This window comes from Sinocyclocheilus anshuiensis, unplaced genomic scaffold (genome assembly GCF_001515605.1).
Source record: "Sinocyclocheilus anshuiensis isolate Anshui unplaced genomic scaffold, SAMN03320099.WGS_v1.1 scaffold400, whole genome shotgun sequence".
NCBI lineage: Eukaryota > Metazoa > Chordata > Actinopteri > Cypriniformes > Cyprinidae > Sinocyclocheilus > Sinocyclocheilus anshuiensis.
In genome coordinates, this window is record NW_015554084.1 from 557144 (window position 1) to 570433 (window position 13290).

Below are 13290 nucleotides of genomic sequence, written 5' to 3' on the forward strand. Positions count from 1 at the left end.
AAAAAGCGGCTGTTTCGTTGTCTGTTGAGGAAGTACAGATGCTCCTCTCGTTGATAGCAGAGGAGTGGATCCAGCGAGAGCTTGATGGGGCGACGCGGAATGAAAAAGTTTTTCAGGAGTCGCGGCAATAGAGGCGGCACAACTATAACGACATGTGAATAATCCCGCCCACTCTAAAGCGGTACTGAACTGCAGTGGAAACGCAAACCGAGCCGAGCCGTGTCGTACCGTACTGAGCCGTGCCGAGCCGAGTCGTAGCACGCAGTGGAAAAGCGCCAATAGACATGCGCTGTTCACATAGGCAACGGCATTCCGCCTTTTTTCCGATAAAGCACCATTCACACACGTTTAAAAGTACCGGTAAATTCTGTGACATCATTAACGATGATGTCATCATTAACTGCTGTGCCTCCTGGTGTTGTGTTTGTAACATGGTCAGTGTTTTTGCTGATGTTTTCATTTTTGTGTCAAATGTTCACATGCAGCTTCTTTTGGCCCAGAGACATCGCATTACACAACTTTAAACACAGTGCAGAGTAAATGCGTCATCTGCACAGTGTTGCCAACTAATTTTCAGGGGAAGTTGCTAAAGGCAGATTGATTTGTTGCTAAAAGTTGCTAAATGATGTTGTCGTTGCGTGATGACGTCATTGCATAACCATTACACAAAACAGCGTTTTTATGTGGAATACACAACGATATTACTCAAATCTCAGCGAAAAATATTTTTTAAATGTTATTTGTTCATAAAATATTATAAACATAAAATATTTTAATTTGTAAAAGTAACATAAGTAGCACATCTTTATGATCTGATTTTTTACAACATTGAATTATTGAACAGTTACACATTTGATGTATTTTCTTATTAACTAGTAAAACTGCACATTCTGAACAATTATAGTTTTAAACAGTGTACTAGTTAATTAGTGTGCTACACAAAAGTCTATAAAAATGGGACACAATGTACTGTTTATATGAAGGGACAATACGTATTTATTTTTTACAGGTGTTTTACCTGTGTTTTAAATTCCACATTGCATTTTGTGTTTTAAGGTTACAGATTACAACTTAACATCCTGGAAGAAAATGACTAGTACTTTTTCAGTTTTTCCCACATATTTTTTCTTACAGTGTACCTAACTGAACAACAATTACAAGCTAATAACATGCTGTATCATAAATGTGCATTTATTATTGACCAATTGGAACTAGCAACTTAATGCACATTTGTTTCTGCATCAGAATGTTATGATTGGCCCAGAGCCGTTGAAGTTTGAATTTCAATGACTCTGGATTGGCCCGGAATAGACGTCTTATGTCAGCGCGTTCTGAACTCGTAACTGTTACATGCTAATACCGGTAATCTTCATTCTGCGTTCACACACAGCAGAATTCTGGAAATTTATTGGTAATGTTACAACTTCTCATACTGGTAAATTGCCTGAACGAATTTAACGGTATTTTAAAAATGGGCCTGTTCACACATGATTTATGGCAATTTACCGGTAATTTTCCAGTAAAGTCTTTATGAGTGAAAGGGGCTATTCTCACCGTGTTCCAGGTGTCAGGTCACCTGGCAGCCACTTGGAAACAAAAGGAGGCTAATGGGACGTTTAAGAGCTTGGTGCTCTGTCAGTGTGTACACTGAGACAGGACATTTATGTAATAAATATAGCCTACAAATAAAGATCCCATTCAGTTCATGTGAAAAGGAAAAGGAAATAACCTTTCAAAATAGCATTTAGGGGAAAAAATAATTGGTGACACTTCAGTATAGGGACCAATTCTCACTATTAAGTAGTTGCTTATTAGCATGCCTATTATTAACATATTGGATATTTGTTAGTACTTACAGTGCATGCATAATTATTAGGCAAGTTGATATTCTGATCATTTTTTTCCCCAAGCACCTTTTACCAATTCCAAACAACATCAATCTTAATAACTACTATTAATTTTGTATTTAATGATTTATAAGTGATATATAATTGTCTTTGAAGGCTGGAAGTGAAAAACTCATAGGCCATCCGTTGTCACCTATGTATGAAACAATGAAAAAGCTCCCCAACCCAGGATCATCCTCATATGACACTGTAGCAGAGGCCAGAATGGATCCCCTAACTGTACCAAAGCTGCACTTCTTCATGTCTATCTCCTTAAACCTTCAGCCGTTTCTCACCAAGTACCAAACTGATGTTCCTATGATCCCCTTCCTGTGCAAAGACTTGGAAGATCTTGTCAGGTTAAGTATTTGTGTTAAAAAAAATGTATAGTGTCTTAGCCTTTTTTATTCATAACCATGTTATGTACACTTGCTATGCATGTTATGTGCTTGAAAATATATATTTATATTTTCTTCCATTGTTTGTTACCTGCTATATTGCTTACATGCTTATTGGGTTAGTTCACCCAAAAAATTCAAATTCTACTCACCCTTGTGTTCATCTTCAGAACACAAATGAAATTATTTTTGATTAAATCTGAAAATTAATTGGGAGTAATGCAACTTACACATTCAAGGTCCCCAAAAAAAAGGGGAAAAAAAAAGACTTAATTAAAGTACTCCATGTGACTCCAGTGGGTTTAACTTTAATTTTATGGTTTTTATGAATACCACTTCATTTAAGGAACTATTGACCTGCAACCAAGTAGAGGGGGCACCACAACACAATGTGTGTTGTGTTGACTTGAGACTAAAAGTTACTCTGTGAATTAACTTTGAATAATATTATTTTGTCAGTATATTGGTAAATTATGTTTTTCACTCGCATATCTTCTTAAAATAGAGGTTAAACCACTGGATTACTTTAACAATGTCTTTTTTTACCCTTCTGGACCTTGCATTTTTAAGTTTAACTTAAGGTAATTAATTCTGGATTGTAATTGCAGTATTATTCACTCAAAATAAATCTTTTCTCAGAGCCTTCTATGACGTTTCATCCAGCGGGATGTCCTTCTTGTTTCTGTGTCAAAGCTTGTCAGGCTTGATGTGACAGATCAGAGCCTATGGGTCAGTCCAAAGGGAGTGGATATTGGGATGGGAGCCACAGCTGCCTTGAAGGTGTGCCACTCACTTTTCTTTTTAGTTATAAAAGGTTCTTTATGAATTTGTTTAGTAGGATTCTGCTTTTTCATATACTTTTAAATATCTTGCACAGATCACTTGTTTCTATTTTTGCCAGGGAACATCAGGGAGTCAAAGCAGAGTAGGCGAGCTTAGTCAGCTGCAGTTCATGAAAGACTGTGGGATTGCTCTTGCAAACATCTGCAAGAAGATTCTGGATAAATGTCCACTGAAGTACCACTTTGTCCGAAACATGACATGTCTGGACCCAAATAAAATGTACTCTGAGCCAGATGTGTGCTTGCAGAAAATAAAGGGCCTCATCCAGAAGTTTGTACAGGATAAGCAGTTGCCAAGTCTAACAGTTGGTAAATAATAGTTAGGAATTTGTCTCATCCAGTTTTGTAAGACAGAGTTGTGCATTAATTACGCTGCTTACAATCTTGCATCTGGTTGCAAGTCACATTATGATCATCCTCTTTTTAGAGTCACATTATCACACCCTATGTGCGGTTATTGGCTGGGGGTGAAATATACTGTTTAAAAACTGTCAGAAAACATCTAGAACAAGAATAAGAAACAGACAGAGGGTAGAGTTTCTGGACATACAGACACAACTAAAATGCATTAGAATAAGGTCCAATGTGTAAGCAACTGCCAATATTGATTTTTCTTTTTTAAATACAGGTGATGTGATTGCACAGCAGTTTGAGACATTCATCTTCAGTGAGGCCAGAGCAGCAAGCTTCAAGGAATTCAGTCCCACAGAACCAAAGTCCAGAGTCGACATGTTTTTGCATCAGCATATGAGCACCTCATCACCTGAGTTGTGGGGTTTTGTGAAAAAGCTGCTGATTCTCTCCCATGGCCAAGCAACAGTTGAACGTGGGTTCTCAGTCAACAAAGAGGTGGAAACATGTAACATGGATGAAGAAACGGTTGTTGCCCAAAGACTTATCTGTGACCATGTGAGAGTGTATGGTGCAGTGACCCAGGTACCTCTTACAAAAGAGTTGCTAAACTACTGTGAAACTGCACGGACCAGGTACAGAATGTACCTAGATGAGGAAAAAAGGAAAAAGACAAAGGATGAGCAGATGACTAAAAGAAAAATAGCTGAAGATGAACTTGAAGTTCTACGGAAGAAAGAAGAACCATCCACAGTGTGTGCGAGACCCTAGAAAAAGATGCAGACAGCTTTGCAGATAAAGCTGAGCGTATGACAGGGACAAAGATGGCAGAACTGATTACGAAGTCAAACACACTGAGAAGACACTACAAGGAGAAGAGAGAGGAGCTAGATTAATTGGATAAGGAGATTGAGAGAAAGGCTTCTGAGCTACGAGAAATATAATACTGAGAGGTATCAGTTCTGGTGTTATTAATTTGATTTAATTAAAATAGTTACATGTGTTAAAAACTGATTACAAAGAACTGATTACAAAGTCTAACACTAAGAAGATGATACAAGGAGTAGAGAGAGGAGTTAGATAAGTTGTATAAAGAAATTGAGAGAAGGGCTTCTAATCTACAAAAATATACTGAGATGTGTCAGTTTTGATGTTACTGATTTTGTTGAATAAACATTAACATGTTAAAACTGTTAATGGCTGTTTGTTTTGCTGTACAAAAATGGCATTATTTTTTCTCTGTTTGGGTCTTAAAAAGTCTTAAATATGATTGTACAAAGTTTGCAGCAACCCTGAAGAGATTTAACATCTTTTGATTGAAAAGAAAAAAATAATTCAACGCCCATGAGAAATATTCAAAACTAAACAGGTGTAATTTTAATTAGGTGTAATTTCTGTATTGCTTTGGTTTTGAATATTTCTCATGAGGGAAGAAGATGGATAAAGCAGAAAATCTGATACTTCTCCTTCTTTAATAGAGTGCTGTAGGGACGGCATTTTAGTAAGCATTTGCTTTTACTTACAATTGCTTTTGGATTAATGCAGAAAGTAAGACCTGTGACCAACAAAAGTTTATGATTCTTACATGTTTTGTTCAACAAAACAATGAAAAAAATGAACACATGTGAAGCCTAAATACAATCACCATTAGTAAAAAGCTAAACTTACAAAAAAAAAAAACACTACACCACAGCTGCATGATCAACGTCACTATCACTAAACTTCCAACAACTCTTTTAACCTTTAATTAAAATCTACACATTGGAAAGTTTGAGTTAGAATAGTTTGCAAGTGTGTGAGTATAAACACAATGGGGCTAAAAAGTAGACTAGTGGGTAGATAAGTTTAAAGATAAAATTCACCACTTATTAGCAATCACCTTTTTCAAAACCCCTAAAAGAAAAAAAAATCACAAGTGGGGTATTCCTGATGTATTTTATGTCACAGAATAAAACATAAAATATCTTGAGTTTGTGTTAACCACAGACCTTATTTTTAGGTTTTTAACCAAAAACCAATTAAAAAACCCAGTGACTTTGTAACGATGGAACCATAAATGCTAAATACCAACTAAAATTTCCAGGTTTTAGAACTCACTCCTGCAGCACTCTGTACGGACGTTCAGTGCAAAGAGAAATTTTGTGCAAACTGCAACTGGATAACAAATGCATTCAATATCTGTATTTGCAGAACTGAAAGAGTTTCAGAGAACTTCAGATCAAAATAATTCATATTACATTTTAAATAGCAGTCACAATATGAACTGATTAGTAATAGCCAAATTAGTCTTATGTTTCATTAAATGACTGCTAAAACCAAAAGTTTCCAGTAAAGTGACAGAGATAGAGACGAAAGGTTAATGACATGTAAAAAGGTTTCATGCATTTCATACAGTTCTGCAACATTGATTAGCAGTAAACGGAAGGAAATGCCCTCAAAACCTTTCAAGAGCTCTTCAATCAGGGTCAAAAATAAACACTTGCCAAGCACCAAATTAAAATAAAAATGGACACTGGCTTCCGTTTATTTGTTTGTTATATTTGGGATCATTTATTTCAGCAAGAGAGCCAGGCCAGCCAGAACACTCCAAACCTGTATGAATTTGTTTCACAGATATTCTGGAGTAGTGTTGTCAAAAATATAGATTTTTCAATGCATATTTTTGCAGTATCAATAACACCAGCCGCACATTCTCTCTCTCTTCTGATAGCGAGTTCACGCTCACTGCAGCGTAATAAGAAGCATTTACATACCAGTTGTTAAAAAAAAATACACATTTAATAACATTTTACTCCAAACTCGCTTAATAACATCAGCTGAGTGTTTAAAACAACTTCCTTTTGTGATCTGATTTGGCTTATCATAGAATGAAACTAAATATTTTCAAGCATTCTATACTGTAATACATGCTATGTCAATTAGCACTGCATTATAATTAAACTTTATTTTTATGAATATAGGCAATATTTTTATGATAATACCTGAGATGTCTAGAATAACAAAGATAAACCATATTGTCAGAGTCGTTTGTTTATTGTCTTCATGTTTAACCAGTCAAAGCGTTTTGATATAGTGGTAGCTTGATGCCTTTGTCCATATTAAGGATTTCCTGCAACGTCATAAATTATATTACTTTTGTGAGGCATATTTAGAGTTTTCGCTCTATTTTGGGTAAAAATAGGAAAAATAATACTTCCCTCTGAAGAAATTTGAAGTAAACATATACAAATCCATAAGTTTTTCTCCAGCATTTTTCACCAACTCAAGTTGTTTTCATTCATGTAAAAATATACCTCATTGTCGTTCTAGCCTCGTTATATTTATCTTTCCATAAATAAAAATGTTACGCCTTTAATGTTGTGGCAGTTGTTCCCTATTTTTCAAGGTAATCGTATCGAGGTTACAAATTCCAGTATCATGACAACACTGAGAAAATTATTACAGTTTTCATTTTTGGATGAACTATCCATTTAAGAACCATTCACACCAAGAATGCTAACTATAACGACAACAATATTAGCATCCATTTTTTGTCTTGTGTTTTTGCGTTCTGTCACTATAAATGCTCAAGCTCTTTAAAGTTGGGTGGATTTTGATTGACTGTCAATGTACTGCTCATCAGCTAGAAAAAATTTGTTCTGAAAGTTATGCTAATGTTACTGTTCCTCTGTGTCATTATCATTATAGCTGTGGTGTGGACTTCACTATTCTAATAGAATTGGGACAACTAATAAAATTATATAATTATAGCCATCGTTTTTGGTGTAAACAGGACTTTGGGGTTCACTCCTTTTGCCCCTTTCTCAATCCAAACCTGGGAGTACCAAACCAAAAAAAAAATAAAAATCATTCAATCAATTTTTCCAGACAAAGGTGGAGTCTTGCCAGATGCGTAAAATTCGAAAATATTTCCAACTGCCTTGCCAGAATTAACAGTATTTCACAGATTTCCCTGACGGAAATATTCTGGACAATGTAGTAACTCCATGGTTTTAGTTTTTTTCAGGATAACAATGTTTACTTCTAATTAATGAGTTTGGTAAGTTCAGAATTTAATAAGGTACAAGCCAAAGAGGCGTCCTTTTGAGAGGACCTTTTTCTTTTTTTCTTTACATTTTGCATAACTTATTTCACTCAAAACTATAAACACAAAACCAAAAGTAGTGTTAGTTTTGGTTTTGTGTTTGTAGGTTTGGGAAGAAAATCACACCTCATTTCAGGAAACATGTCTTAGGTGGGAAAACTTGTAACCAAAAACCCTACAGTCTTAATGCTAAAGTTCATTTTAATCAGCAGTTTCTGTGCCACCCAGCGTGTGAAAAATCTGCAGTTATATTCTGAATGCTGGACCATCCCATCCTTAGCCAACTCAAAGGCCAAGAGTTAGTATTGCTTAGTGAAAGTCCCCACTGACCAACAGTCACTCACACAACGATCAGACCAACCACAAACTATCAGACTGAAACTGCGCTGAGCCACTGATGCCAAATAAAGCAACATGTACCTGTACACTCATTCCAGTCAAAGCATGAAAGTAGCTGGCGAAGGGAGAAAACTAGTGAGAGAGAGAGAGAGAATTACAATACCTGGCGAGTTTGCCCTCTCGGTATGTCCGTCCCCATGGGTGTCTGTGTTTCTGTAAGGGCCAGACGTCAGGGAGCCACAGGGTAACCGATCCCTCCATCACATCCCCCTCTGCACAGGCAGGCTCAGTCTCACGGCAGTAATAACACTTACCATAGAAACATGTATTATTTCCTACAAGAGAGACAGACAATATCATCAATTACCATTATTAAAATGATGTCTGGAAGGACTGTGCTTCATGAAAGGATTGTTTTAAAGGAAATTTAAAACGGTGCATCCCTTTTTATTAGGGATGCACCGATACCACTTTTTCCAGTACTCGCCCGATACCGATACTTTTATTTTTGGTACTTGCTCTGTTGTCTGTGTTTCTTTGTTTGAATATGGCGCTTAACACATGCTGTGTGGTATCGGCGTTTGGTATCGGGGCATTTCAACGAGTACGAGTACAGGAACTCCGTATCGGGCCCGATACCAGTATCGGTATCGGTGCATCCCTACATTTTATGGAATGGATTATGCTGCAGATCAGCACAGGCCAATCTGAACTCAAAAAATACTGCCTGACTGATGCAACTGTTCAACAATACAGACGTAGCACATGTGTGTTATTTTCACAAATGGAACAAGATCATTCAATGGGTTGTAATTCCTTAAACTCCATTCAAAATGGCAACGACAAGGATCGACACTGATTATTGGTGACAGGATTTAAGCATGTCTAGTGACATGACAAAGTTGAGAAATGTTTGACTTTATGCAAATGAAGCAAGTGTGCCTCACACGTCCCGAAAAGTGAAGCCAAAATATTTAGATTTGGTGGCTGACGGCAGTACAGGTCATAAACCCCACCGCCCTCTACATGTAAACATATGTAAATTAATAAATTACACTTTATTTTTCCAAACACTGTTTCTGTCATTATTGGTAGTTCTTATCATGCTGATATATGTTAAAGTGTTCATTTTTCTAGTGAGTTTGGTTTTAGTCCATTATTTGATGCTATAAAAAGGGTGTGTGGCGTCATGATTGTGTGCTTGCGATTGGGTCTGCAGGAGTTTGGGCAGGACTTTGATAACGCAGCTCCAGCTCATGATCACTACTACGCAGACTCGGGCTCCAAATGACGACATCAGCGCAAGATGACAGTGGCTAGGGATGCACGATATTGGATTTTACCGATAACCGATATGCCGATATTTTTCAACTCATTTTGGCCGATACGATATATTTCCTTTTGTTTGGAAACAACACCAAGTCTCTCCTGTGCAGAAATTATAATCAAAATATTTTTCATTTTGGTTAGTTTTTAACAAGAACTTATTTGTTATAATTAAATAAACAATAATGAAGGTTTTTTGACAGTACATTGAAGCTTTGAAAAACTATAAATAAACTATATATATCAATCTCTGCATTTTTTCTCCCAGAAAGACGCAGTTAACCTTAACATTTTATTTTAAAATTTAACATTTATAGATGGTCTAAAGCAAAAGAGTTGTAAAAATTCTGAAAATCTTTTAGAGCTTATGATTTGTTTAAAAAATATAACATATTACACATTAATGAATAATGAATAAATCAGTATATATAAAATTATATAATTTACAAGTGTCATGTTTGTGATTTTTTTCATGTAAGCTATAGCTTCTAACTTTTAAATCAAAACATACTCATTATTTTATGACATCAACTACTGCTTTATTTAATCAGAAACACAGTCTAAATGTTATTTGTGTAGGCTATTTTACTTTGATTTAATTAGAAGTAGGCCAACAGCACCCCCTACAGATTAAACTCCTTACCGAACAGGCGTTAGGACCCGGGGGAAGCTGCCACTGCACGTGCTTACGGTTTACTCTATCATACACAGAACGCGTCATTCTATATGTGCTTTCACAGATTAAATGCAGCGATCCAAAACAGTGAATCTAATCATCATTCAGACAAAACTTTGCTTGAAGAATGAGCACACTGCTGATGTGATCTAATCACTAGCACATCCTGAGCACATGGGGGTTAACTTATTCCTCTTATCGGCAAGACATATCGGCATAATTTTTCATATCGGGCTGATGCCGATATTTACATTTAAAGCCATTATCGTCCGATTCCGATATCGGTCCGATAATATCTTGCATCCCTAACAGTGGCCATATCTCGGACTTTTTGGATTCACTTTTCTCATTTTTTTTTTTTTTTACAGTCTATGAAATGACTTTCAGGAGAGAGAACAACCAATAGTAGTGAAGACTCTGTCAGTGGAGCTCACACGTCACCTGTCTCGAATGCAGTAAAGACGATTTCACTGTTCTATATTAACTGTCTATAAACACATACATGGATATAATAAAATGTGTGGAAAAGTGTGTGGAAACTGTCGGCAGTCTTAATGAGTTTTATTCATACACTGATATTTCTAATTGATTATATGATGCAATGAGCACTGATGCAGTTCATATTAAACAATTGATTGAGCAAAATTTTCATTTTTAGGGACAGGTAAATTTATTATCTCTCATATTCAAAAGACGTTTGATTTTATTTTATTCACCAAGAATTATACATAATGCCACTTCATGTGACAGGTTATTGTTGTTTTAATAACCAACAAAGCTGTGATTGGTTGTTTTACAAGTTGATCAGGTGGTCTCTTGTCAAAGTGAGCCGTTTTGAGCTAGAAAAAGCTCCAAAGTGGACCAGACTTTATGCAGACAATCATAATGGCTGTGTGAGACTTCCTCCATATTTTGTATGTCTGGCCACATATACTACAGTATTTAATACAGGCTCAATATTTATTTTCATGACTGTGACTGTGGCTAAGAGAAAAGTACTTTGACTTGAATATGATGATAAATTAATGCAAAGCGAAGCATTTCAGTTTTTGCTATGGCCTCAAAAGTGGTATTGTGAATTGTCAAATTGCATTGGTATCTTATGTACAACTGAAATATCATGGCACCAGCAGATATGGACTGCAGCACAATTTTCCAAACAAGAAACGTCTTTTCTGTACCGGAAACGTAAGTAGTGGTTCCAAATTAGGGAGGGAAGATGAGAGAATGTGATAGAAAAGGAAAAGGGAGAGATCATCTCAACAGACAGAAAGCATAATAGAAGAATGACAGGGTGAAACTGACCGTGCATCAGGAAAGTGCTCAGCAGTTGATCTGTAGCTACTGGCTTAATCTCAGTACGCAGATTCATAAACCTCCCCACCACCAGGGGTGCTCTTCTAAAACCTAGGATCCTGCAGGAAGAGATTGAGAAGCTCATGACACATCAATATACAGTTATGAATGTTTACATTAATAATATTACGTTATCATATGCAGTGCGTGTGCGATAGGGGAATCCATGGGCATGGGCGGACCGTAGACCCGAGCCAAGACTATGCTCAATTCATGCCGAAAAGTGAAGCCAAAACATTTAGATCACCCCCTGGTGGCAGTATAGGTCATAAACACCACCGCCCGCTACATGTAAATGAATGTAAACAAATAAATTACACTTTTTTTCCCCCAAAGACTCGTTTCTGTTATTATTAGTTCAATTCGTGCTAATTTGTGTTCAAGCTCTGTAGGCAAAACAGCCAATTAAGTCGCCTCGGTTTCTGTGATAATATGTGTAAGATAATAGTCACAATGTGCAGGAGTTATTCTGTTTACGTGATGTAGTAGATTTAATGCGGATGTGGTTCGGGTCACAGTCTTTATGTCAAGTGGGTCAAATAACAGGTCGGGTGTTCTGTTGAGTACTGCAGGTGTGGAGCAGAAGCGAATTTACCAAACAGGATCCGTGCAGGACTCTGCTCTGCATGGTTTAGTGCTTCAATGACATAATGAATCATACACTGATCAATATTAGAGCAGGGGTTTTTGAACTTGTGTCTGGGACCACCAGTGGGCAGCGGGAGTTCATAGACATGTTCAGAGAAAAAAATATTACAGAAAAAAAAATTATTTGGAGCATTTGACTTTATTACTATTGACTGTTATTCTGCTAAGACTGGTAATCATTAGATTAATAAATTACTTTATTCTATTGACAGGTAAAGTTTTAACAATATACTAATATTATCTAATTTCCCAGATAATACTTTACACATTTTATTTTCTAGAATATAGATGGGCCTTTAAAATACACAACTGTTCAAAATGTTGGGGTCAGTAAGATTTATTTTAATGTTTGAAATACATCTCTTTATTGACTGCTATATTTTTAACAATATACTAATATTATCTAATTTTCCAGATAATTTACACATTTAATATTCTAGAATATAGATGGGTCTTTAAAATACACAACTGTTCAAAATGTTGGGGTCAGTAAGATTTATTTTAATGTTTGAAACACATTTCTTATATTTACAAAGGCTGCAATTATTTGATCCAAAAAACAAAAACAAAACAGTAATAATCATTATTACAATTTAAAATAACTTCTCTATTTTTTATATATGTTAAATAATGTGTTCCTAAGACTGCAAAGCTGAATTTTCAGCATCATTACTCCAGTCTTCAGTGTTGCATGATTTTGTCATATTTTGCAATATAACACACACACACACACACACACACACACACACACACACACACAGGGAAATATATATATATTTGGGGGTCTGCATCAAAATGTTTGAATCCCCCAGCAGAAGAGCACTACATTTAGGTTTAGGTTTACTGCTGCTGTAAAACCCAAGTTTTATTATTATTATTTTAAATTTCTAAAGTGTTTCTGGACAGGCTTAGCACTGTAACCAATTGCAGGCATGTCAGCTATGTCCATGCACGCAGACGTCAATCTAAGGCCTAAAGGAATTGTTCAACTAAAAGCAGTTCTTTACTCTCATGTTGTTTTAAACCTGCATTATTCTTGTGGAATAACACAGGGCTTCAATTTCAAATCTGTCTCTCACACCTGGAATATGGGGCACCAATCCACAAAGACTACTTTTATGATACTCCAATTATGTTTTTCTTCTCATTTTTGGAGCTTAAGCAGCCATGGTCACAATAAACCTGTGTTGCATGGAAAAGAGCTGAGTGAACAATATCCTGTGTCCCACAATAAATTAACTGCGTATGGATTTGGAGCAACATGAAAGTGAGTTCACAGTGGCTCATGGAAATAAGAAACATCGCCTGACAAGATGTTTTAGTGAAAAGCAAAACATTGGTAATATGGTAAAGATCAAAATCAAAGTTGACAGCAGGAATGTAG

The 13290-nt window shown here is 36.1% G+C and overlaps 1 protein-coding gene across 7 annotated transcripts in view; it reads right to left on the reverse strand.

Moving 5' to 3' along the window:
* LOC107669149 (glycosaminoglycan xylosylkinase-like) overlaps nucleotides 1-13290 on the reverse strand; it is a 32607-nt gene that overhangs the window by 3553 nt on the left and 15764 nt on the right. For all 7 annotated transcript variants that reach the window (XR_001631953.1, XM_016461275.1, XM_016461273.1 and 4 more), the window contains 2 exons: nucleotides 11208-11317; nucleotides 8064-8235 (listed from right to left, as the gene is read on the reverse strand). Coding sequence is in view for 6 of the 7 variants with exons in the window: in XM_016461275.1 (XP_016316761.1) it covers nucleotides 8064-8235; nucleotides 11208-11317 (282 nt within the window). In the remaining variant the exon portion in view is untranslated. The remainder of the gene's footprint in view (nucleotides 1-8063; nucleotides 8236-11207; nucleotides 11318-13290) is intronic.